This window comes from Chiloscyllium plagiosum, chromosome 48 (genome assembly GCF_004010195.1).
Source record: "Chiloscyllium plagiosum isolate BGI_BamShark_2017 chromosome 48, ASM401019v2, whole genome shotgun sequence".
Lineage (NCBI taxonomy): Eukaryota > Metazoa > Chordata > Chondrichthyes > Orectolobiformes > Hemiscylliidae > Chiloscyllium > Chiloscyllium plagiosum.
Genome location: NC_057757.1, coordinates 1,377,518 through 1,405,391, shown reverse-complemented (window position 1 = coordinate 1,405,391; position 27,874 = coordinate 1,377,518). Strand labels below are relative to the sequence as shown.

Here is a 27,874-nt window from a genome sequence, read left to right as displayed (position 1 = left end):
TCACAGACGTACACAGCACAGAAACAGACCCTTTGGTCCATGCCGAACAGCTGTCCTAAATTATTCTAGTTCCATTTACCAGCACTTGGTCCATATTCCTTCTAAACCCTTCCTATTCAATACAGAGAAACCTCAATTATCCGAACGAGATGAGCGGGCACTATTTCATTCGGATAATTGATTATTCGGTTAATTGATTCCCTCTTGGGCTCGGAGTTTTCTGTGAAGTCTGTTCCCCGTTCAGGAGACTAGGCAGCAGCACACAGCACACAAGCCCCCGCCCCCCCAACCCCACCCCTGCCCCCCCCCAACTCCGTCTGCCCCTGCCTGCCCCCCAATCCCGCACCACTATTCCCCCTAAGCCACCGTCCAACCCCCGTCCGCGTCCCTAACCCCAGCTGACCCCTCCCACCCCCCTCCGGGGCAGCTGGTTTGGACACCAACAGTAATACTGCTGCTGCCTTTGTGGGGTATGTCTCCAAATAGCATATACACACTCACACTCACACACATGTGCACACGCACACAACTTTTTACTGCAACTTTTTGACCGGTTCCACCTATGCCCTGTACAGGACAATGTTGAAGAAATTATCTGGGAAGGGGGGGTTTAGGGTTCACCCCTATGTAGAACTCCATGGAAAGTGTGGGGGGAGAGAGAGAAGGCAGGACATCAGTCATTTAGAGACGGTGCCTGGACTGTCCAGGGCTGTTCTCGACAGCATTTCAGTGACCCAAGTTTGTTTTAAATCATTGTACCTGCAAACAAAAGATGCGATCAGGGTTGAAACAGCCCTTTGACATAATGTTTCTATCGGGACCTTGAGATCACCTTCGGATAATCCGAAATTTGGATAATTGATATTCAGATAATTGAGGTTCCTCTGTACCTATCCAGATGCCTTTTAAAATGACGTAATTGTACCAGCCTCCACCACTTCCTCTGGCAGCTCATTCCATACACGTACCACCTTCTGCGTGAAAAAATTGCCCCTTAGGTCTCTTTTAAATCTTTCCCCTCTCACCATAAACTTAATGTCCTCCAGTTCTGGATTTCCCCACCCTAAGGAAAAGACTTTATCTATTTACTCTATCCATCCTCATGATTTTATAAACCTCTATAAGGTCACCCCTCAGGCTCCGACGCTCCAGGGAAAACAGCTCCAATCTATTCTTCCTACAGCTCAAATCCTCCAAACTTGGCAACATCCTTGTTAATCTTTTCTGAACCCTTTCAAGTTTCATATTATCCTTCCTATAGGAGGGAGGGCAGAATTGAACACAATATTCCACAAGTGGCCGAACCAATATCTTGCACAGCCATAACATGACCTCCCAACTCTTATATTCAATGGTCTGACCAATAAAGAAAAATATCGCAAATGCCTTCTTCATGATCCTATCTACTCCATTTTCAAGGAACTATGAACCTGAACTCCAAGGTCTCTTTGTTCAGCAACACTCCCCAGGACCTTACCATTAAGTGTATAAGTCCTGCTCTGATTTGCTTTTTCAAAATGCAGCACCTCCCATTTATCTAAATTAAACTCCATCTGCCACTCCTCAGCCCATTGGCCCATCTGATCTATATCCCATTGTACTTGGAGGTCACCTTCTTCGCTATCCACTACACCTCCAATTCTGATGTCATCTGCAAATTTACTAACTATATCTCATCCAAATCATTTAAATAAATGATGAAAAGCAGTGGACCCAGCACCGATCCTTGTGACACACCACTGGTCACAGGCCTCCAGTCAGAAAAGCAACCCTCTGCCACCACCCTCTCTCTTCTACCTTCGAGCCAGTTCTGTATCCATATGGCTAGTTCTCCTTATATTCCATGTCATTTAACATTGCTGACCAGTCTCCCACAAGGAAGCTTGTCAAACGCCTTACTGAAGTCCATATAGATCACATCCACCGCTCTGCCCTCATCAATCCTCTTTGTTACTTCTTCACAAAACTCAAGCAAGTTAGTGAGACATGATTTTCCATGCACAAAGCCAAATCAGTATTCCTAATCAGACCTTGCCTTTCCAAATGCGTGTAAATCCTGTCCCGCAGGATTCCATCCAACAGCTTGCATACCAGCGATGTCAGGCTCACTGGTCTATAGTTCCCTGGCTTGTCCTTACCACCTTTCTTAAATAGTGACACCACTTTAGCCAACCTCCAGTTTTCCGGCACATCACCTGTGACTATCGATGATACAAATATCTCAGCAAAGGGCCCAGCAATCACTTCACTAGCTTCCCCTGATCAGGTTCTGGGGATTTATACACCATTACACACTTTAAGACATCCAGCACCTCCACATCTAACATATGGACGTTTTTCAGGATGTTACCATCTATGTCCCCACATTCTAGATCTTCCATGGCCTTCTCCACAGTAAACACTAACACAAAATACTTGTTTAGTATCTCCCCCATCTCTTGCAGCTCCACACATAGGCTGTCTTGCTGATCTTTGAAAGGCCCTATTCTCTTCATAGTTACCCTTTTCTCCTTAATGTAATTTATAAAATTCCTTTCGATCCTCTTTAACATAATCCTCCTTAATTTGCCAAAGGGATGTCATGTCCCCTTTTTGCCATCTTGACTTCCCTCTTAACTATACTCCTACTGCCGTTATATTGTTCTATGGATTAATCGATTTTCTGCTGTCCATACCTGACATATGCTTCCTTCTTTTTCTTAACATAAACCTCAATTTCTCTAGTCATTCAGCATTCGCTACACCTATCAGCTTTGCCTTTTACCATAAAAGGAACATACTGTTCCTGGACTTTTGTTATTTCATATTTGACGCCTTTCTATTTTCCTGCCGTCCCTTTACCTGCAAACATCCATGCCCAATCTACCTTTAAAAGTTCTTGCTAAATATCGTCAAAATTGGCCTTCCTCTAATGTAGAACTTCAACTTTTAGATCTGGTCTATCCTGTTCCATCACTATTTCAAAATTAATAGAATTATGGTCACTGGCCCTAAAGTGCCTCCCCACTGACACCTCAGTCACCTGCCCTGCCTTATTTCCCAAGTCTAGCTCAAACTTTGCACCTTCTATAGTCAGTACATCCACATACTGAATCAGAAAGTTTTTATGTACACACTTCACAAATTCATTTCCATTAAAACCCTTAACACAATGGTAGTCGCAGTCAACGTTTGGAAAGTTAAAATCCCCCACCATTACCACCCTATTATTCTTGCAGATAACTGAAATATCCTTATAAAGTTGTTTCTCAAATTCCTGCTGACTACTGGGGAGTCTATAACACAATCCCAATAAGGTGATCATCCCTTTCTTATTTCGCAGTTCCACCCATATAACTTCCCTGGACATATTCCCAGGGAAGACTGTGCCCTCCAATTGATTCCCTAATGTCCGCTAATGTGTTTGGTGCATGTGTCTACTTCATTTGTGCTCCCCAAATAGCTTATGGAATCTTTTGGAATATCTCCAGCAGTTGCTCTGTCACCTGTGGGCATTATTCCGTTAAGTGAGTCTCCTTCCTCAATTTAATCACAGAATCATATTGTACAGAAGAGATCCTGCCAAAACTAAGCTAAACTACACTGATCCCACTTTCTAGCACTTGGCCTATAACTTTGAATGTTATGATAATTCACGTGTTCATCCAAATACCTTTTAAATGTTGTGATGCAGTACATTCCAGATCTCCACGTCCTCTGGTTGAAAACACTTTTCCTCGACTCCTCTTGAAACCTCCTGCCTTTCACATTAGAAATGCGCCCCATTGTTATTGACCCTCCAACTAAGGGGAACAGCTGCTTCCTGTTCTCCCTGTCCATGTCCCTCACAATCTTACACACCTCTATCAGATTCCCTTCAGCCTTCTCTGCTCTGAAGAAACCAACCTGAGTTTATCCAACCTCTCTTCATAGCTAAAATGCTCCTTCCTAGGTAATGTTCTGGTAAATCTCCTCTGCATTACCTCCAGTGCAATCACATCTTTCTTTTGTCTGGTGACCACACTGCACACAGTTCTGCAGCTGTGGTCTCACCAAAGCCCCAACATGACCTCCTTGTTTATATAATCTGTGCTTTGACTGATACAGACAAGTGTCCTGGATGCTTTCTTTTCTACCTTATTAACCTGCCCTAAAACCTTCAGGAATTTGTGGAAAAGCACCCTAAGATCCTCACGTCCCTCCGTTTTTCCTAGTGTCTGACCATTCATTGAGTACTTCCTTGTTACTTCTTCCAAAGTGCATCACCCAAAACTTATCAGGATTAAATTCCATCTGTCACTGATCATGGAGTCACAGAGATGTACAGCATGAAAACAGACCCTTCGGTCCAACATGTCCATGCCAACCAGATATCCTAACCTAACCCAGTTCCATTTGCCAGCACCAAACCCATATCCTTCCTATTCATATACCCATCCAGATGCCTTTTAAATGCAATATTTGTACCAGCCTCCACCACCTCCTCCGGCAGCTCACTCCACATACGCACCACTCTCTGCGTGAAAAGTTGCCCGTTAGGTCCCTTTTATATCTTTCCCCTCTCAACCTAAACCTATGCCCTCTAGGTCTGGACTCCCACACCCCAGGGAAAATACCTTGTCTATTTACCCCATCCATGCCCCTCATGACTTTATAAATCTTTATAAGCTCATCTCTCAGCCTTCAACACTCCAGGGAAAACAGCTCAGCCTATTCAGCTTCTCCCTATAACATTATAGACCACCCCGAACCCCTCGATTAGATTCCAGTCTGTAACTCATTCCCAGCAATCTGTTATTCTATATATAAACCACCCTGAACCTCTCGATTAGATTCTACTTGGTAACTCCCTCCCAGGTATCTGTTATTCTAGACATAAACAACCCCGAACCCCTCAATTCAATTCCAGTTAAAACTTACATCCGGTATCTGTTATTCTACACAGACAATCCCGAAACCACCTCGCCCCTGATCAACTTCCTGTCTGTAAATCCCTCCAAGGCATCTCATGTTCTTTATATAAACAATCCCAAAACTGTCAATTAGATTTCAGGCTGTAACTCCATCCAGGGAATCTGTTAATCGAGATATAAACCATCCTGAATCACTCGATTAGATTCCAGTCAGTAACTCATGCTCCATATCTGTTATTCTATATATAAACCACCCAGAATCCCTTGATTAGATTCTAGTTCATAACTTATTCCCAGGTGACCAATTCATCTAAATCCTAACATAACTAAGACTTTATTCCTCGCTGTGAACCACCGAGCCGATCTTTACATCACCCACAAAATTATTCATGCCACTCTCCTCACCCTCACATTCTCACTTATAACATTTATATATATCATGAGCAATAAGGGACCCAGCATTGATCCCTGCAGTACACAACTGGACATCGGTCTCCAGTCACACAAACAGCTTTCCACCATCACCCTCTGTCACCTTAGCCAATTTTGATCCAAATTGCCAAGTTACCCTGGATCCCATGTGCTTTTACCTTCATTATCAGCTCCCATGTGAGACCTTGTTAAAAACCTTGCTGAAATCTATATCTGTTTTCTAAGTTTCTATGCTTATACACCACTGCATTACTTTGTCACCTTTTCAAAAACTTAACCAGATTTATGAGGTATGACCTCCTTCTGACAAAGTCATGCTGACTATCCCTGATCAAACCTTGCCTCTCAAAATGAGACTAATTCAGAATAGTTTTCCGACCACTGGTATGAGACTCATTGGTCTAGAATTCCATCCAAACTCTTCTGAACTTCCTTCATTTTTAGATAATTAAATACTCTTGAAAAGTATTCGGTAAGCAATGTAAATGACTTTCTTTCCCTACAGCATTGTCTTGCTGTGCACTTTGACATTGAATAGTGTTGTACATGACCACTCACCTGTTGTCACTGAAATTGCAGGAGAAAGCAAACAGAATAAGACTAATGCCTTTTGCAGTTTGCATGGGGTCTTGTCCATTTTGAGTTGTACACGTGAAAATCCCAGCTCACAATTCAAGGACCAAGGTTTCCTTATGTAAATGTCCAAAATTAACCAGCAATGCTGCAATGGAAATTTTCAAGGCAACCCTTGCTGGTGCATGAAGTGACCCAATGTTGAAGTTGAAATGAGTTATAGCCCAGCGTTCTAAAAAGATCACTAAATGCCAAAGTTAATTGTCAACTGAGCATAAGTCACCTGAAGTTTGTTGTAAATATCTTTGTATCAGATGTGACGTAATGAGTCTGTCATGCATTAGGTCAGCACCATAAATTGCACAAAAACACATCACTTGAGAACATTGTACTGATAATATTGATGGGTGTGATATTTTGCATCTCAAGCCCAAAGCAGTCCCTTAGAGTATGTAATAATGGATGACATATTTATGGTTTCAGAGAACAGCCCAAAAACACAGATTAGCAAAATCTGTAGGAATTAAAATTTAATGTTCTGGAGAATACTGCAAGAGGACTGCAGAAAAAGGTTGTTGTCGCATTGAAAAAAACTTTTTGTTTCTTTTCCTTGAACACTTCTATATGTTTCTTTGAAAATGTTGGAGGTGGCTGATCTGATTGTGTAATTGGTGCTGGAACTTTTCCAATCCCTGTCCAACATCAACAATGGTGAGTCAGTTGGGAAGGTATGGCAAGAACAGAAAATTGAGATTCTTGACGTCAGGAGCAAAAAAATCCCAATTTCCACTGATGTTTTGTCAACAAGACTAGAATCTTGCTAGTGAGAGGTAAGGGTCTATGTGCATGCAATAATTTCATTATCACCTAATCCACATCTGTAATCATTCTCCAGCTCCTCAGATGCTGCCTGACCTGCTGCGCTTTTCCAGCACCACAATCCCAACTATGAATCCAGAAACCCAAGTAATATTCTGGGATCCAGGTTTGAATCCTGCTATGGCAGATGGTGGAGTGTGAAATCAATAAAAATCTGGAATTAATTTCTAATTTTGACGATGAAACCATTGCCAATTATTGGAAAAGCCCATCTAGATCACTAATGTCCTTTAAGGAGGGGAACTGCCAGCCTGACTTTGTCTGGTCTCCATATTAGTCGAGACTCATAGCAATGGAGTTGACTCTTCACAGCCCTCTGGCCAATCAGGACTGGACAATAAATGCTGTCTGAGCCAAAGTTAAAAATCACACGACACCAGGTTATAGTCCAACAGGCTTATTTGAAAGTACAAGCTTTCAAAGCGCTGAAGAAGGAGCAATCTTTCAAATAAACCGGTTGGTCTATAACATGGTGTTGTGTGATTTTTACCCCAGTCTACCCCAGTCCAACCCCAGCAGCTCCACATCATGTCTAGCCAATGTTGTCCACTTCCCATGAGCATAAAAAGGTGAACAGTGTGCAGTGTTCAACTATGCTGAGTACAAATTCTGGCCATTAGCAATCTTGACCATGTCATTGATCATTACAAATTGACAACAGTCATCTCTGTGAAGCGGAATTAATCACAGGTATCCATAAAGGTCTCACCTGTGGGCCACTAGTCACAGAGACAATCCAAGATCTCCAAGGCTGCACATGGGAATGGAGCTGGTTTCCTTTCACCTTGAACAGTCAGTATTTGCCAACATGCTCATTTCTGCAAAGCTGCCTTTCTTAAGAAGTAAGGGTGGAGAGGGAGGACAAGGTGTTGTGTTTGTGATGTAGCTTGTGCTGTGTGTATTGGAATAATGTCATAGGTCCATGTACAGCCATTCAATGGCCCTCCGTGTCAATGTCCTACATGCACCATTGTATCAAGCTCTGTGGTATATTGTGCTTTGCGTGTGCTGTAACTGCCAGCTGCAACGAGGAAGCTGGTTTGATTCTGATATTCCTCACCCTGGTTCATTGGAACTGTCACCAATGGTGTCCTCATTGTTATGGCCACTGCACAGTGAATGTGCAGAGAAATTGATGCAGAATGAATGAATCAGCAGGTTCAGGACTAGCAGCAGGTTCCAGTCACAACTGAAGGGTCTCTACATGAAGACTTGTAACAGACGGTCCCCTCAGAATGTGCAGGAAGTCCGTAGTTTATCTCACACAATTCTACGCTGCTCACCCCCTACGCCCTACTCATCTACAGCCCTGCTCCTGCGTTATCTTGCACTCACCTGGACAGACATGCGCAATGCTGCTGCATTCTTCTGGGATTTCTGTATCTAGCAGCATTTTTGAATCTAGTTGTTCACTTGGTCCAACACTATCAATCAGGTATAGCCTTTACAGTTAACATGGTGGGAAAGAAAAGCTTCTGAAGGCACACAGATGGTACGGGTGACACCTCATTGTAAATAGAATATCATAATCATAAACATATTGGCACTTTGATATCATTCCTGCCTGATCCACTGCCACTGGAGCTACAAGGATAACATACACATCCTTAGCACCAGTACACCTTCCCCAACACCCAACATAACACAGCATCCTGTCAATGCTGAATGTAGGAGCATACATTTTGTAAAGCCTTCAGCCAGTTGTTAGCAATAACGCCTATTGAAGAACAGGAGATGTGAAGTAAGAATAAATGAAAAGGTTGCATTTGTTCTGGGACTAAACAGGGCTTGCTTGTCTTTTGAGCAAAAACATTTACTGTCAATGAATGATGACTTTACAAAACTCGAATCTATTGGAAGTGAGTATTAAGTTCTGTTGACCTATTGCGTTGCTCTATCCTGGTGAATTTACTGATCTTCCTGTTCAATGTCCTCATCTTCCTCCTTGGAAAATTGCTGCCACTCTCCCAGCTTTTCAGTGTCAATCACATCCCCTCTTTTCTTGCTGCCGATGGGCAGGGTGAATCACACAAGGATTAAGCAGCACACATTGTGTGGACTCTATTGGAAGCCAAAGGGGTGTTTATGGGGATGTTGCAGGTATTTGGAACAGAATCTTTAAGTTATGATAGAGTCGCTTGGGTTTTCAAATAGTTATGTTAATCGAAACTCGTTTTTTTTTGTTCGTGTGTAAATAAATTCTGTTTTGTTTAAAACCATATGGTTTGGCCAGCTGCATCACTCCTGGAATATCCACTTTACATCAACTAGATAAACAACTAGAAAAGTTAGGGTCTGGATTACCTTCTTGAAATGTACTGAGGGTGTCTGGCCTGGTCCATAACACACTTTTCTCACTCATCTGAATAAGAAGGCTTCGAGAACTTGCTAGAGCTCACATAGAGAAAAGTTCCACAAAACTCTCCAAAACTGACACTAAGCCAACGTCTGGGAAGATTCAACCTGACAAGTCTGCTCACTTTCCAATGAGCTTGGGAGACATAAAGAAGTACATTATGAGCAACCAATAGCAGGACATTAGGCAGGACAATTGGAGACAGGAAACCATGTAATTTAATCCTCCAGGGATATAGCCAACCAGAGTCTGCCCTCAGGCCACACAAGTTGCTAATTGATTATTTTGCTCGCATAATCTCATCACAAATCTGTAATGGCATTTGGTTTTCATGGTACAGCTTTAAGCTGCTCTCCTTACAAAGAAATCTTCCAAAGTAGAATTTGTCTTCTTGGGATATCTCAAAATGCATCACAGCCAATGAAACACTTTCAAAGCACAGTCATTGCTGTAATCTAGGAAAGACGCTACCAGTTTGCACATAGCAATTTCCCACAAACAAACAGATATGGGAGAAAGATGAGATAATCTGTTTTAGAGATGAGAGTTGATGCAGAAACATTAACAGGAAGTTACCTCAGGAGATAAACACTGCTGTCCTTCAAAATAGTGCAAGGGGATCTTACACATTGAGAGGAAAGACAAGGCCTCACTTTTGCTTCTCAACCCAAACAATAGCCTAACAATGCAGTAATGCATTGCAATTGTCACTCTGGATTATGTACTCAATATTTTGGTGTGGTGCTTAAACCTAGCATCCTCGGACACAGAGCTGAAAATACTACTCACTGAGCCACAACTGGTACCCAGCTAAGTTGGGTCCTCAGATCTCTATTTCAGGTCAATTGTAGCATTAGACCATAAGAAATAAGAACAGGAGTAGGCTATTCAGCCCACTCAAGCCCACTTCACCATTCAATAAGATAATAGCAAATTTGACATTCCTCACATCCATTTTCCTGCCCTTTCCTCATAACTCCTGACTCCTGACTGCTAAGAGTCTATCTATTTCAGCCTTAAGTATACGCAAGGACTCTGCCCCCACAGCTGTCTGTGTCAAGGACTCGCAAAGTTCAACACTCACAACCCTCTGAGAGAATTATGTTTTCTTACCTCAGTCTTAAATTGGTGCCCCTTTATTCTGAAACTGTGCCCTCTGGTCCTAGACTCTCCCATGAGGGTAAACATCCCCTCAGCATTGACCCTGTCAAGCCCCTGAAGAATCCAATCTGTTTCAATGAGATCACCTCTCATTTTGCGAAACTCCAACCTGTTTAATCTTTGCTCATGACAATCCCTGAGGAGAAAGCCACACCCGTACCAACCAACCCAACCACCCTGTGGCTCAACACTTCAACTCCCCCTCTCACTCCACCAAGGACATGCAGGTCCTTGGACTCCTCCATCGCCAGACCATAGCAACACGACGAAGGAAGAGCGCCTCATCTTCCGCCTAGGAACCCTCCAACCACAAGGGATGAACTCAGATTTCTCCAGTTTCCTCATTTCCCCGCCCCCCCCACCTTGTCTCAGTCAAATCCCTCGAACTCAGCACCGCCTTCCTAACCTGCAATCTTCTTCCTGACCTCTCCGCCCCCATCCCACTCCAGCCTATCACCCTCACCTTGACCTCCTTCCACCTATCGCATCTCCAACGCCCCTCCCCAAGTCCCTCCTCCCTACCTTTTATCTTAGCCTGCTGGACACACTTTCCTCATTCCTTATGCCCGAAACATCGATTCTCCTGTTCCTTGGATGCTGCCTGACCTGCTGCGCTTTTCCAGCAACACATTTTCAGCTCATGACAATCCCTCCATACCACAGATCATCCTTGTGAACCTTCTCTGAACTGCATCCATGGAAATGATATCTTTCTTGAAACAAAGGCACCAAAACTGCTCACAGTACTCTCAGTGTTGTCTTACCAGTACCTTGTATAGTTCCCTACTCTTATTCTCCAATGTCATTAAAACAAGGGCCAACATTCCATTAGCCTTCTTGATTATTTGATGCACCCGTGTGCTAGCTTTCTATTTCAAGCCTAAGTCTCCCCATGTCCATTGTGTTGTAGCTTTTGTAGTGTTTCTCCATTTAAATAATATTCTGTTCTTTTGTTCTCCCTTCCAAAATGAACAACTTTGCATTTTCCCACATGATACTCCATTTTCCCACTTTTTGCCCACTCACTTAACGTATGAATATCTCTCTGTAAACTGTCTCCTTCTTACAACCTGCCTTTCCACCTGTTTTTGTGACATCTGCAAATTTGGCTACAGTTCATTGCCTTGCCTCCTCCAAGTCATTAACATGCAATGTAAACAGTTGTGGTCCCAGTACTGACCCCTGTGGAACCGTACTGGTCACAGGTCGCCAAGCTGAAAAAGAATCCCTTATCCCCACTCGTGTTTCCTGCCCTTGAGCCAATTCTCTATCTGTGACAGTTTACTACCTCGAATACAATGGTTCTTATCTTACAACTTAAACCTTTTGTGAGGTACTTTGTCCATGCTCACTTTCCACATAAACAATTTTTGATCAATTAAGTAGTAACTTAGCAACAATGGACAAATATTTAAAACAATCATAAATAAGGGAGGACATCAATTGCGTACATTACATTTTATTATCTTTAAGATTGTGTCCTCAGAATCACTTCAGCTAGTGTTAAATAGCCAACATAAAATTTTAATCAAGAGCTTGGAATTTGGGCTTGGCTTGAAGTATGTCAGAATGTAAATTATTGCATTAGACAATTCAATGATAACATAGACAAGCTAATTAAAAATAAGGCCAACTGTACCACTTAATCTCATCTCCTTCAAGTACCAGCCTGGCCATTTTAGATTTGTATTTTCAAGGCACAGCATGGTGAAAGGATATAACACATACAGTAAGAAAATATTTTCTATGGCAAGGGAATCAAGAGAAAAGGGATCTATGTGTAAAACCAGATCATTCAGAAAAGTAATTAGGAAATGTGTTTTTAATACAAAGGTGGTGAAAAATTGAATTTTTTCTTCCCAAATACAGTTGAGACACGATTTTTAGAAAGGGTAATTCAGACAGGTACAGATATTGGGAAAGAGGCAATGGGATACTGGAAGAAATTATTAAAGGAACTTTGAGAAATCCAAAGTCAAAGCCTTCAAACACTCTCACATTCACTGTGGCTTTGGCACTGATTCCATCACCCTTCTTGTCACTGTCTCCAGTTGTTTTGAACCTTAACATGCTTTTCAACTCCTTACTGAGGTTTTCACCCAACAATCATTCATCTCAATTTATTTCAATTTGTCATTTGTCTCAAGATGGTTGAAATATAAAAGCAGTGATGTGCTTCTGAGACTTTATAAAACTCTGGTTAGGCCCCGTTTTAGAATACTGTGTCCAATTTTGGGCCCCACACCTCAGGAAGGACATACTGGCACTGGAGCATGTGCAGCAGAGATTCACACGGATGATCCATGGAATGGTAAGCCTAACATATGACGATCAGCTGAGGATCCTGGGATTGTATTCATTAAAGTTTAGAAGGTTGAGGGGAGAGCTAATAGAAACTTACAAGATAATGCATGGCTTAGAAAGGGTGGATGCTGGGAATTTGTTTCCATCAGGCGGGGAGACTAGGACCCATGGACACAGCCTTAAAATTAGAGGAGGTCAATTTAGAACGGAAATGAGGAGACACATCTTCAGCCAGCGAGTGGTGGGACTGTGGAATTCATTGCTACGGAGCACAGTGGAGGCCGGGACATTGGGTATCTTCAAGGCAGAGATTGCTAAATTCTTGATCTTGCAAAGAATTAAGGGCTACGGGGAGAGTGCAGATAAGTGAAACACCCATCAGCCATGATTAAATGGTGGAGTGGACTCGATGGGCCGAATGGCTTTGCTTCCACTCCTATGTGTTATGATCTTAAGACTGACTGCTTCTATTTCCAAAATATGTCCTGTTCTTCATCATTCCCAAGTTCATCTGCAACTGAAATTCTCACCTTTGCCTTTGCTACCTCCGGACATGGCTACTGCGATGCGTTGCATTTCAACTCCACCAATCTCCAACTCCCTCAGCGGCCAACACCCAAACACCAGCCTCACCATTCATCCTCTGTAAACTTGTGCTTTTTCAAACTTTTCAGGACCTATTGATCCAAACCACTATGCTGACCGATCTACTATTGGTTCCTAGTCTCCAGTCACATCAGGGAGAACACAAAGGCATTTTACACTTATGTGAGGAATAATAGAATGGTCAAAGAAAGAGTAGGGCCGATCAGGGATAGCATATGGAACTTGTGTGTGGAGTCTGAGGAGGTAGGGGAAGCCCTAAATGAGTTTTTTGCTTTTGTCTTTATGAAAAAAACGAACTTTGTAGTGAATGAAACCTTTGAAGAGCAGGTGTGCATGTTGGAATTGATAGAAATAGAGGAAGCTGATGTGCTGAAAATTTTGTCAAACATTAAGATTGACAAGTCGCCAGGCCCAGACCAGATTTGTCCTCGGCTGCTTTGGGAAACGAAAAATGAAACTGCTTCGCCACTTGCGAAGATCTTTGCATCCTCGCTCTCCACTGGAGTGATTACCTGAGGACTGGAGAGAGGCAAATGTAATTCCGCTCTTCAAGAAAGGAAATAGGGAAATCCCCGGCAATTACAGACCAGTAAGTCTCACGTCTGTCGTCTGCAAGGTGTTAGAAAGGATTCTGAGGGATAGGATTTATGACCATCTGGAAGAGCATGGCTTGATTAAATGCAATCAACATGGCTTTGTGAGGGGCAGGTCATGCCTCACAAACCTTATCGAGTTCTTTGAGGATGTGACTAGAAAAGTTGATGAGGGTCGAGCTGTAGATGTGGTGTATATGGACGTCAGCAAGGCATTTGATAAGGTTCCCCATGGTAGGCTCATTCAGAAGGTCAGGAGGAATGGGATACAGGGGAACTTAGCTGTCTGGATACAGAATTGGCTAGCCAACAGAAGACAGCGAGTGGTAGTAGAAGGAAAATATTCTGCCTGGAAGTCAGTGGTGAGTGGTGTTCCACAGGGCTCTGTCCTTGGGCCTCTACTGTTTGTAATTTTTATTAATGACTTGGATGAGGGGATTGAAGGATGGGTCAGCAAGTTTGCAGACGACACAAAAGTTGGAGGTGTCGTTGACAGTATAGAGGACTGTTGTAGGCTGCAGCGGGACATTGACAGGATGCAGAGATGGGCTGAGAGGTGGCAGATGGAGTTCAACCTGGATAAATGCGAGGTGATGCATTTTGGAAGGTTGAATTTGAAAGCTGAGTACAGGATTAAGGATAGGATTCTTAGCAGTGTGGAGGAACAGAGGGATCTTGGTGTGCAGATACATAGATCCCTTAGAATGGCCACCCAAGTGGACAGGGTTGTTAAGAAAGCATATGGTGTTTTGGCTTTCATTAACAGGGGGATTGAGTTTAAGAGTCGTGAGATCTTGTTGCAGCTGTATAAAACTTTGGTTAGACCGCACTTGGAATACTACGTCCAGTTCTGATCGCCCTATTATAGGAAAGATGTGGATGCTTTGGAGAGGGTTCAGAGGAGGTTTACCAGGATGCTGCCTGGATTGGAGGGCTTACCTTATGAAGAGAGGTTGACTGAGCTCGGACTTTTTTCATTGGAGAAAAGGAGGAGAGGGGACCTAATTGAGGTATACAAGATAATGAGAGGCATAGATAGAGTCAATAGCAGAGACTATTTCCCAGGGCAGAAATGGCTAACACAAGGGGTCATAGTTTTAAGCTGGTTGGAGGAAAGTATAGAGGGGATGTCAGAGGCAGGTTCTTTACACAGAGAGTTGTGAGAGCATGGAATGCGTGGCAAGCAGCAGTTGTGGAAGCTAGGTCATTGGGGACATTTAAGAGACTGCTGGACATGCATATGGTCACAGATATTTGAGGGTGCATACATGAGGATCAATGGGCAGGCTCGAGGGGCTAGATAGCTGACTCCTGCTCCTATTTCTTTTATTCTTATGTGTCATTGTTGTTTTTAAATGCCTCCATGACCTTCACCTGACCTTCCTTCTCTGTATATACATAAATGGAAGGCTCATTGAAAAATAATCATGGGCTGAAGGGCCTGTTCTATGCTGTACTGTTCTATGTTCTATGTTCTATCATATTTCAAACTCCACCCTTTGTGGTTAGATCTTTGCCCCTCTTGATCTCTATAACACCTGTCAGCCCTGCAACTCCCCACCACTCTGTTCGTCTAACTCCTGTGGCCCACTGCCATTGGAAGCTGTAGCATGTGCCACATACATGCTCTGAAATTTCCACTGTTAGACTCTCCCATCTCTTAAAATCCAGCTCTTTGACTCAGTTTATGGTTCAGCCCCTCCCACATGAGGTCATAGAGATGTATAGCACGGAAACAGACTCTTCGGTCCAACTCATCCATGCCAATCAGATATCCTAAATTAATCTCATCTTTTGGCTTGGTGTCCTTTTATTTTACAATTAAGCCTCTTGTGACATTTTCCAATATTGAGGTGTAACATAAAAGTTATGAAACAGTTGTAAAAACTGACGTTAACGTGAATTTCTGATAAATATGTATTAAGATCCACATGAATACATCATCTTACCTTTTACATTTCCTTTTCATCCTTAATTGTTGATGACCTAATTTTATCAGCGTAGGCCAATTCACTGGCTGAATGATATTATAATGATAATTTATATATAACCATAGATGCAAAACATAGTCATATTTAATCTGGACAAAGGATTGCTTTATAAAGTAAGAGATTATTTTTCAATGAGCCTTCCATTTATGTATATACAGAGGAGAAAGGTCAGGTGAAGGTCATGGAGGCATTTAAAAACAACAATGACACATAAGAATAAAAGAAATAGGAGCAGGAGTCAGCCATCTGGCCCCTCGAGCCTGCTCCACCATTCAATAAGATCATAGTTGATCTTTTTGTGGACTCAGCTCCACTTACCCGCCTGTATCAAGAACCCTCAAATTCCTTTACTGTTCAAAACTCTATCCATTTTTGCCTTAAAAACATTCAACAAGGTAGCCCCAACTGGGCAGGGAAATCCACAGATTCGTAATCCTTTGGGTGAGAAAATTCTTCCTCAACTTAGTCTGAAATCTTCTCCCCCTTATTTTGAGGCTCTGCCCCCAATTCTAGTTTCACGTCCCCCCCAAGTAGAACCAACTTCCCCACTTTTATCTTATCTATTCCCTTTATAACTTTATATGTTACTGTAAGATTCCCCTCATTCTTCTAAATTCCAATGTATATAGTTCTGAGTCAACTCAATCTCTCCTCATAAGCCAACCATCTCAACTCCAAAATCAACCGAGTGAAGCTCCTCGGCACTCCTTCCAGTGCCAATACATCCTTTCTCAGTAAGGAGACCAAAACTATACACAGTATTCCAGGTGTGGCCTCACTAGCACCCTATACAGCTCAGCATAATTTCCCTGTTTTTAAACTCCATCCCCCTAGCAACGAAGGACAATATTCCCTTTGCATTCTTAAATACCTGTGTACCTGCAAACCAAGTTTTTGTAATTCATGAACAAGGACACCCAGGTCCCTCTACACAGCCGCATGCTGCAATCTTTCACCATTAAAATGTTATTCCTACCAAACTGGATGACCTCACATTTACCAACATTTTGCTTCATCTGCCCATTCACTTAACCTGTCCATATCCCTCAGTAGACTTTCAGTATCTTCTGGACACTTTGCTATCCTTTGTTATACTGGGAGAAAGTGAGGACTGCAGATGTTAAACCACCCATCTTGGTGTCAGCTGCAAATGTTGAAACATTACATTTGGTCCCCAACTCCAAATCATCTATGTAAATTGTAAACAGTCCCTGAGGCACACTGCTAGTCACTGATCACCAACCAGAAAAACACCCTCGGAGAAAAAGAACAGGAAATGACATCACCAAAGGAAATGACATCATCAACTCAAGAAAACCTAAACACATAAATAGAAAGTAGGCACTAATACCAGTGCTTCACCGGAGGCTCACTGATGATGTGACCTAATATGGTAACAAAACATCAGAAAACAAACCTTCCAGCTCAGCAAGCAAACTTACATTCAGAAAAAATACCCATTTATTCCTACTGTTTGCTTTTTGATAGTTAACCAATCTTCTATTCATACCAATACTGTACCCATGTCGCCATGCACATTTATCTTATGCTGCAGCCTTTTGTGTGGCAACTTGTGGAATGCCTTCTGGAAATACAGAGACACTACATCCACTGGTTCCCTGTAATGTCCTCAAAGAATTCCAGGAAATTAGTTAAACATGACCTGCCTTTCATGAACCTTTCATTGAACAAGTGCTATATTTAAACCTGAAAGCCTTTTGCCTGTGGCAGTATCTGTTTGCTATAACCAAATTGGGCCTAAATCCATACAAACCAGACACATTGGAATCTATACATTTACGACTCCTCTGGAAAGAAACCAAGGACAACCTAACTTTGTTAACTAGAAGCATCATCACTTGAGTGACTTCTGACCTTGTCCACCATAATCCAACACTGGCACCTCCACATTATGAATAAGCAAGGCAATACAAAGATGACGTGTTAGATAACCAGTGGTAGGATGACCTGGTGGAGATTTAAAGGTAATTGTCAGGTGCTGTGTTCCAGATGTAACTGGACTGGTCGCACTACTCAGCTTTACATAGAACATGCTTTATTCTTACACTATGGGCAAAGCACAAACTAAGGAAAGAAGAATTGGAATAATCGAGGAGTAGTAGTAGCAGCTTTTAATTTGTCATTTCTACCATATACAACTGATACAGTAAAAAAAGAGACAGCGTTCCTTCAGACCAAGGGTGCTACATGGACAGCACAAACTACACACTTGTACATTACTCTGTTGGCAAACTTAACAGAATGAGAAGTTATTTAAGTACCCAACAGCAACTGTTCCAATGCAGTAACATCCCATAAACACATCTTTGGCGAAGGCAAAGTCAGTGAAAGAGATTGTCTGACGTGTGATTCTCGCAGCAAGAAGAGAACCCAAGCTTTTAGCTGTAACAACAGAGTGAACATTCTGAGAAAGAGAGAGAGAGAGAGAGAGCTTCCATAATCAACTTCAAAACCCCAACAACTGCTGAAAGCTGAACAAAAACCCCTGTTTCTGTGGGAGCCTGACTTCACCCATTCCTGCTGCTTCTATTATAACAATTTAAAAAAAATCCAAGGCCTCACAAGCTGTTAACTTTATCGGCTTCGAATAGACATCTCGACTCCAATGGCTCAAATCCTCTCTTCAAATAACAGCCAGAACAAAATATACCTTTTAAAGCCATTGTATTGTCAACCTCCCCCTAGAAAAGGGGACCATCAATCTACAATGATAGTTTCATTTTTATAAACATTTAGTCTTGCACATTCAACACACTACAATACATATCCGTTACATTGACTTTAAGCCTGCAGTCAATACTACAATCTATTCAATCCATTTCTTCTGCTGCCTAACATATTTGTCATCCTTTATCAAAGTTATTACATCGAATGACAATTACATTCACTCAGCCTGCCATGTATGTAATTTTCAAACTGAATAGCTATGACAAGAAACTCCATCCAAACAGGCTGGTATTTTAATCTGTAAATTTTTCCAAAAAACATTAAGGGGTTATGGTCAGTACAGTAGAATTTCGATTATCTGAACGAGACGGGGGTGGGGGGTGGGGGGGGGTCAGAGTGTTTTGTTCAGATACATGATCGTTCGAATAATTGATCTGATTGTAAACAAGCGGTAATGTATGAGTGCTGGTTATCCGAACATTTCTCGGTTATCTGGCAATGCACACCATAATGCAGTTTAACCAATAACTGATCTACTGTAAACAAGTGGTCATTTGAGTGCCAGTTATTGAACATTTCTCGGTTATCCAGCAATCCATGCCATAATGCTGTTTAACTGATAGCTGTATGCTGAGTTGCATAATGCCATTTTACGGGACCTTGAAATCTTGTTTGGATAATCTGAAATTCAGAAAATTGATGTTCGGATAATCGAAGTTGTACTGTATTTACCACTGTTCAGACACATTGTTGGCAACATAAATGTTGAAAAGTTGCAAAGACAACACCAAACTGAAGGTCTCCTTCCCAATTGTGGAATATTTCTATTGATAAAGAATCAGCTTTCTGGAAAAATACCCAAATATGTCTTTCTACCTTCTTTTCATCTTCTTGCAAGAGTATAGAACCCAACACCCACATCACTCACATTGATAGCCATTTTAAATGGGTTTGCATAATTAGGTGTAGCTAACCACTCAGTCTCAGAATTGCTACCCCATAACCTTTGTTTTCAAAAACCAGTCCTAGTACATGACTTGGGCTTTTGAGAACTCGCTGTCAGCCAGGTTTATCGCCAAGCCTGCCTTCTGAAATGGATTGAACAACTTTGACAGATATTCCAAATGTTCCTTCCACATGTGACTAATAATCACCTGATTGTCAACAAACACCACACAAATAGATAATCTCAAAATGACTTTATTCGTTAGTCTTTAAAATGTAACTGGTGCATTTTTTATCCCATTTCACAAAACTTTAAACTGGTGTGCTTTCCGTAATTGGTCAGAGCATTGAATATAGGAGTTGGGAGGTCATGTCGCAGCTGTACAAGACATTGGTTCGGCCACTTTTGGAATTGTGCATGTAGTTCTGGTCTCCTTCCTATCGGAGGGATGTCGTGAAACTTGAAAAGGTTCAGAAACAATTTACAAGGATGTTATCAGGGTTGGAGGATTTGAGCTACAGGGATAGACCGAATAAGCTGGGGCTGTTTTCCCTGGAGTGTCGGAGGATGAGGGGTGACCTTACAGTGGTTTCTAAAATCATGAGAGGCACAGATAGGATAAATGGATAGGATGAGCAAGTTCTTTTCCCTAGGATGGGGGGGTCCAGAATTAGAGGGCATATGTTTAAGATGAGAGGGGAAAGATATAAAAGAGATCTAAGGGTCATCTTGTTCACACAGAGAGTGGTGCGTGTGTGGAATGTACTGCCAGATGAAGTGGTGGAAGCTGGTACAATTGCAGCATTTAAAAGGCATCTGGATGGGTATATGAATAGGAAAGATTTAGAGGAATATGGGCTGGGTGCTGGCAGGTGGGACTAGATTGGGTTGGGATATCTGGTCAGCATGGATGGGTTCGACCGAAGGGTCTGTTTCCATGCTGTACATCTCTATGACTCTATAATTCCTGCACCAGCTGGGGTTACCATGAAGTACTGACCTTGCCTGAGGCTCAAGTTAAACCACCAACAGTCATCTCCCTCTAATGGGAGACCAGCCATATGGTCTGCTAGGACTATGGTGATTTTGGCTTTCAGAAGCAGACTAAGGGGAAGAAGGATGTTCCTGTTTGGTCATAGAAAGAAGCAACATGTTGAAATACATGGTTAAACAGACAGTGGTATGATGGGTCCTCACCCAAAACAATTAACTGATAAAAATGATAAGTTGGGTTTCACTTCTGAATCATATGTCACTCATGATTCATCATGAGATAATCACCAATGCCAGAGAGAGAAAGAAAATCTTGCATTTAACAAAGGTAAAGCAGTTCACAAATTCTCAGGCTATGTCTGTTTCCCGGAGTCTTGGGAACATACATAGTCAGAATCAGGACTAGGTGTGTGTGTGTGTGTGTAGAACACCTTCTTGTTAGCCTGTCTGTGGCCAAGCTACCTAGACAGAAAAATCAGTCAAACCAGTGAAAGAGAGAGAGAGACTGTTCTGAATTATCTCAGATACTTCAGTGTTGGGAACCTGTATGCCCAATGTGGTTCATTTCCAAATATCATTGTTTTCTAACAGGTTTTTTTTTCCTCAAGTGCCCATGGTGTATGGGAAATTGTGTCTCATTAATCTGATTGAGATTTTTGAAGAAGTAACAAAGAGGATTGATGAGGGCTAAGCGGTGGATGTGATCTATATGGGCTTCAGCAAGATGTTTGATAAGGTTCCTTATGTATACTGGTTAGCAAAGTGAGATCACATGGAATACAGGAAGGACTAGCCATTTGAATACAGAACTGACTCGAAGGCTGGAGGCAGAGGATGGTCATGGAAGGTTACTTTTTAAACTGGATCTCAATCAAATGGGCCAATGGACTGAGGAGTGGCAGATACAGTTTAACTTCGATAAATGTGAGGTGCTGCATTTTGGAAAGGCAAATCAGGGCAAGACTTATAGACTTAATGGTAAGGTCCTTGGAAATGGAGTGTTGCTAAAGAAAGAGATCTTGGAGTGCAGGTTCATAGTTCCTTGAAAGTGGAGTACCAGGTAGATAGGATAGTGAAGAATGTCTTTGGTATGCTTTCCTTTATTGGGCAGAGCATTGAGTACAGGAGACCTGTCTACCTTTAATCTCATTAGCTTGCCCAACCCTACCTCTTTAGAATAATGATCATTTATAGGTCCTCATCTGCTATAGCCTCTGTGTCATCAATTATTGACATGTTCTTTGTGTCTGAATATGTTAAATTGAGACCATCTAGGATTGTGGGCTTGATCTGAACTTCTGGTGGAAGTTGTGGGAGGATGGAGCATGGGCATGGGTTTCGGTGAGATGCTCTTTGGAGGGTCAGGGACACACCCAATAGTTCAATTGAGTTGGGAGGTCTTGTTGTGGCTGTATAGGACATTGGTTCGGCCACTTTTGGAATACTGCATGCAGTTCTCGTCTCCCTCCTATAGGCAGGATGTTGTGAAACTTGAAAGGGTTCAAAAAAGATTTACAAGGATGGAGGTTGGAGGGTTTGAGCTATAGGGAGAGGCTGAATAGGTTGGGGATATTTTCCCTGGAGCACCGGAGGCTGAGGGGTGATCTTGTAGTGGGTTATAAAATCACATGGGGCATGGATAAGGTGAATAGACGAAGTCTTTGCCCTGGGATGGGTGAGTCCAGAACTAGAGGGCATAAGCTTAAGGTGAGAGGGGAAATATTTAAAAGGGATCTAAAGGGCAATTTTTTCACACAGAGGGTGGTGCATGTATAGAATGAGTGGCCAGAAGAAGTGGTGAAGGCTGATACAATGACAACATTTAAAAGACAGATAGGACGGGTATATGAATAGGAAGGGTTCTGAGGGATATGAGCTAAATGCTGGCAAACAGAACTAGATTTACTTAAGATGTCTGGTCGGCATGGAAAGGTGGACTGAAGAGTCTGTTTCCATACTGTACATCTCTATGATTCTAGGAGGTCCAGGTAGTGGATAGTTGAGGGGGTCATTTCACCTGCCTGCCTGCTCCTCCTCTTTGGCTAACTCTGTGTCTGAGAGAAAGTGAGGGCTGCAGATCTCCTGCTGGAGATCAGAGCTGAAAATGTGTTGCTGGAAAGGCGCAGCAGGTCAGGCAGCATCCAAGGAACAGGAGAATCGACGTTTCGGGCATAAGCCCTTCTTCATGATTGAGGAAAGTGTGTCCAGTAGGCTAAGATAAAAGGTAGGGAGGAGGGACTTGGGGGAGGGGCTTTGGAAATGCGATAGATGGAGAGAGGTCAAGGTGAGGGTGATAGGCCGGAGTGGGGTGGGGGCAGAGAGGTCAGGAAGGTGATTGCAGGTTAGGAAGGTGGTGCTGAGTTCGAGGGATTTGACTGAGACAAGGTGGGGGGAGGGGAAATGAGGAAACTGGAGAAGTCTGAACTCAGTACGGTGACTCAGTGGTTCGCATTGCTGCCTCACACAGCCAGGGACCTGCTTCAAGTGACTGTCTGTGTGGAATTTGCACATTCTCCCCATATCTTTGTTGGTTCCCTCCAGGTGCTCCGGTTTCCTCTCACAATCCAAAGATATGCAGTTTAGGCAGACTGACCATGCTAATTTGCCCATAATGTTCAGGGATGTGTAGGTTAGGTGGATTAGCCATGGGAAATGTAGGGTGATAGGGTAAGGGGGTGAATCTAGATGGGATGCTCTATGGAGAGTTGGTGTGGACTTGATGGGCTACATGGCCTGCTTCCACACTGCAGAGATTCAATGAAATGTCCCTTAAAAACGTATTTTAAATCAATTAAGCTTCCTGCAAAAGCTGGTGTTTAGATATTTTCAATTCAATCTGTTCAGGCAGGTCATGACACATTTTGGAGCAGGTGGGACTTCAACCTGGGTCTTCTAACTCAGAGATAGGGATACTACTACCACAGCAGAAGAGTTGTTTTTATTTTATTAACCAGTACAAATTACAAACAAACAGTTAACATGAACAGCCATATACAAGAAACAGCAATTTACAGAGGAAAGGGGTAGCAAATCCCACCTTACAACCAGCTCGCAGGGAAATGAGGACAAGCCTCGAATCCCACCTTATCATATCAAACAGAAACCAGTCAACGCCATCACATACAAAGAGTTGTTTTTAACTACAATGCCACTTTAAGAGGCTGTCAATTAATTAATAAGTATATTTGTGTAGTTGACTTAATCAAAAGAGTAAACTTTTCGTAACCTCAGAAACAAGAAGTATGCGGGTTTAAAGTGCAAACTCTCTCTTGGGTTTCCAAAGTTCCAAAGAGTCACAGTCTAATCAAAACATTAACTCTGTTTCTCTTGTCCTCTGCTGCTGCCAGACCTGCTGAGTTTCTCCAGCAATTTCTGTTTTTACAACACTGTATTGGCTGCTGTATGAAGTGGGAATTGGAGCTGTCAAAAATAATGCAGGAAGGAGTTGAATTGAAGGACAGCTGAGGCTGGGTCAACAGGCTTATCCGAGAAACAGGACAGTGTTGCTTTGATTGGCTAGAGTGAATAGGCAAAAAAATCACTGATTGGAACCACTCCATCACTAAGTCAAAAGTTCCCATGAAGATTAAACTCAGCAATGCAGAGGATAAGGAATTAAAAACATCAATAACATTGATTTCAAGGAATCAGCCAACACTATCAGTAATTCTTAAGTAGCAGGACACTAGTTGTAAGTTGATACCATCAATGCCAGAAGGGAGGAAAAGAAGACATATGAGGGAGGTGTTCAAAGGGTGGCATGTTACAAATTTCCTGTGATCCACACTAAGCTGGAAATATTTTTAATAATTAGCCCTGCTTGTCATGAGAGGATGTTGCATCCTGATCTCCAAAGGTACAGGACAATCATAAACTATTGTAGCTTCTCTCAACAAAGGGCACTGCAGATTTTTAAGCTTCATTGTTTGAGTGCCTCGGCATGTGGGAAACAAGTGATATCAAGCAAGAGAGTTTTGATGAGAGTGTTAACTAGACGAGACAATTATTTCTGCTCAGAGGGAAGGACCAATTCATTGGACTTGATCTCTAGAGTAGTTTGGGGTCTGTATTGCACTCAGTTTAAACGTTATCCCAGCGAATGACACCATGTGACTTCCAAAGAACTCAGAAAGACTCAAACTTTGTATCTAATCCTACCTCAATTCTTTAATCTAATTGGAGGGAGACTGAGAGTAAGGAAGTCTTGCTGCAATTGTCCAGGTCTTTACTGAGGCCACAGCTGGACTACTGCATGTAGTTTTGGAATACTACTCAGACAATATAGATTAGTAGACCACATGAACAGGCCATTCAGCCCATCATGTCTGTGCCAATCAGCATGCCATTCTAAACTAATCCCATCTGCCCGCACATCCTTCTATTCCCTGCCTTTTCATGTGTCTGTCTAAATGTCTCTTCTTTAAAAATCATTCATGGGATTTGGGCATCACTGGCTTGTCCAGCATTTATTTCCCGTCCTTAACTGCTCAGAGGGCAGTTTGAAAGTCGACCACATTGCTGTGGGTCAGGAGTCACGTGTAGGCTGGATTAGGTAAGGATAGCAGCTTCCTTCCTTAAAGGACATTAGGAAACCAGATGTTTTTTCCAGCAATCAATGATTAGCCTCCTAATTGCAGATTTTTTTTCATTTAATTCAAATTCCACCATCTGCCGTTGTGGGATTCTAAGCTGGATCCCTAGGACATTACCAGGGTCTCTGGATGAATCATCCAGCGATAAACCCCAGGAGGCCACTGCCTCCCTTATTGCCTCCTCTTAAACATTACTATTGTGTAGAATTGCTTCCTAACTTTTCTCCTGAATTGTCGGCACTAATCCTCAGATGATGCCTCCAGTTCTAGAACTCCCAACCAGTGGAAATAGATTATCTTTACCTACCCTGTCTTTTCCTGTTAATATCTTAAACACTTTGATTAGATCATCTTTAACTTTTTAAATCCAACAGAAAATGGGCCTAAATTAAATAATTTATCTTCATAACCCCAAAGAGCTGGCACAGTACAGGAAGGATGGGCTGAACAGCCTTCCCACTTTGTCTGGCTCCGTGAGGCGAAGGATGTACTTGCTTTGTCAGGGGTGAAACGAAAGCTCACTAGATTGATTCCTGGGATGACAAGGTTATCCTATGAAGGGGGATGGAGTAGAATGGGTCTATAATTCTAGGTCTCATCTCTATCCTCTGCAATTGGATCCTCAGCTTCCTGACCCGCAGATCAGTCAGTGAAGATAGACAACTGCATCTCCTCCATGTTAAACCTCAACACTGGAGCCCCCCACCACCCCAGCCAAGGATGCATTCTCAGCCCCTACTGTACTCCCTGCACTCCCATGACTATGTAGCCAAGTTCCACACTAACATCATCTACAAATTTGCTAAGGCCAAATATCAATAATGATGAGTCAAATGATGAGGAAGGAGATAGAGTGCTTGATGTCGTGGTGCAATGATAATATTCTCTCCCTCAATATCAGCAAAACAAAAGAACTGATTGTTGACTTCAGGAAGAAAGGAGGATATACCCCTATCTACATTAATGAAGCTGAGGTGGAGAGGGGTGATAACATCAAGTTCCTAGGAGTGACAATCACCAACAATCTGTCCTGGTCCTCCCACATAGATATGATGGTCAAAAAGGGACAACACCTCCCTCTTCTTCCTCAAGTGGCTTAGGAAATCCAGCAGGTCCGTAAGGACCCTCACCAACTTTTACAGATGCACCATAGGAAGCCTTCTATCTGGGTGCATCACGGCCTGGTACGGCATCTGCTCTGCCCAGGACTGTAAGAAACTACAGAAGGTTGTGTGCACAGCCCAGTCTATCAGGGAAGCCAACCTCCCATCCATGGACTCCATTTACACAGCTCATTGCCACAGATATCTTTGTTTACTATGATCTGCTGGTACTGCTCGCAAAACAAAGCTTTTCACTGTACTCAGGTACATGTGACAACAATAAATCAAATCAAATCAAATTCTCTGAAATTTAGAAGAATGAAAGGTAATCTCACTGAAATTACAAGAATCTGTTTCCCATGGCTGCAGAAAGAACTCAGGGTCAAAGTCCAGGAAAAAGGACAAACTATTTGATACTGAGCTGAAGATCAATTTCTAACTTGAATTTTGTAAAACTTGTGACCTTCTGCCCTGAGAATTATGGATACCCCAGCTGTTGTGTATTTTTCAAGACTGAGAGCAATGAATTTTTAGACACTAGGGGGGAATCAATGGAATATGGTTCATGCAGGAAAATGGAGTTGACATGGATCAATCATCACCATACTGACTGGCAGAGCTGGCTTGAGGTTACATCATTACAACAGGAAATTGATTCCACTGGCGAGTGTTTGGTAACCATTTAAAATGAGGTTGTCAGGAAATTTAAACTGACAAAGTGTCTCCCGTTCTTTCTGCAAGCTATATGTTGTGGGAAACCACTTTACACTGCATTGTAATTTGTGCTCAAATAGCTTCTTTTGACAGTTAATAATTGGCTCCAAAGCACGATTACACATAATAATTGATAAATCACTTGTATTAAGGGAAATTAATTTCAATGTTACATTTGCTCTCTCCTTCTAGGCTCAGGATTTGAAACTTGACAGTAAATCAATAACTGTGACATTAAAGTCTGCTACTGACTGTGACTCAACTAATGGTATTTCAAAAGAAAAGGCCGGGGATCTAAACGAGTGGCAATGATTTGCCCAGGGAAGGTCTTCTGCTCAGTTCTTCATTTCCAACCTCATTGAGAAGTTAATAATAACAATACCACATAAAACAATACATAAGGTGGATTCCTGAATGCTGCACTTCTCATATGTGCGTAAAGGAAACACAAATGCCTTCTTTTGAAAGGATTCCTGCACCTGAAAGCAGCCATTATCCCTTAAGGCTCTCACTGTTCCACCACCACCAGCAAAGATTCACCGGTTTTTCCATTGACCCTAAGAATGAAATGACTTTCAAAAGTGCAGAAATGACCACCCACTGAGGTTTCAAATGATCCTACTACACTGAATCCAAATGCAATTATTTTAAAATGCTAATCAATTTCCTGTGAATCACGCTGTCGTTCAAAACATATCGGCGAAATTGAGGACTGCAGATGCTGGAGATTTGAGTCAAGATTAGAGTGATGCTGGAAAAGCACAGCAGGTCAGGCAGCATCCGAGGAGCAGGAAAATCGACATTTCGATCAAAAGCCCTTCATCAGGAATGAGGCAGGGAGCCTCTGGGTTGGAGAGATAAATGGGAGGAGAGGTGGGGCTGGAGCAAAGGTAGGTAAGAGTACAATAGGTGGATGGAAGTGGGGATGAAGGTGATAGGTCGGAGGGGAGGGCGGAGCGGATAGGTGGGTAGGAAGATTGACAAGTAGGACAGAACCTGAGGATGGTGCTGAGCTGGAAGGTTGGAACTGGGGTAAGGTGGGGGGAGGGAA

At 42.5% G+C, this 27,874-nt stretch overlaps 1 protein-coding gene across 35 annotated transcripts in view; it reads right to left on the bottom strand.

The window, feature by feature from the left end:
- The window catches only part of LOC122544297 (mucin-3A-like), a 141,580-nt gene that overhangs the window by 70,438 nt on the left and 43,268 nt on the right, over nucleotides 1-27,874 (bottom strand). For 5 of the 35 annotated variants that reach the window (XM_043683399.1, XM_043683400.1, XM_043683396.1 and 2 more), the window contains exon 1: nucleotides 5,883-6,071. The exons of 1 other annotated variant lie outside the window; for it this stretch is intronic. In XM_043683399.1, the coding sequence (XP_043539334.1) occupies nucleotides 5,883-5,961 (79 nt within the window). In that variant the 5' untranslated portion in view covers nucleotides 5,962-6,071. Of the gene's footprint in view, nucleotides 1-5,882; nucleotides 6,091-27,874 lie in introns of those variants that run through there. 29 more of the 35 variants (XM_043683405.1, XM_043683393.1, XM_043683409.1 and 26 more) reach the window with 16 other exon arrangements.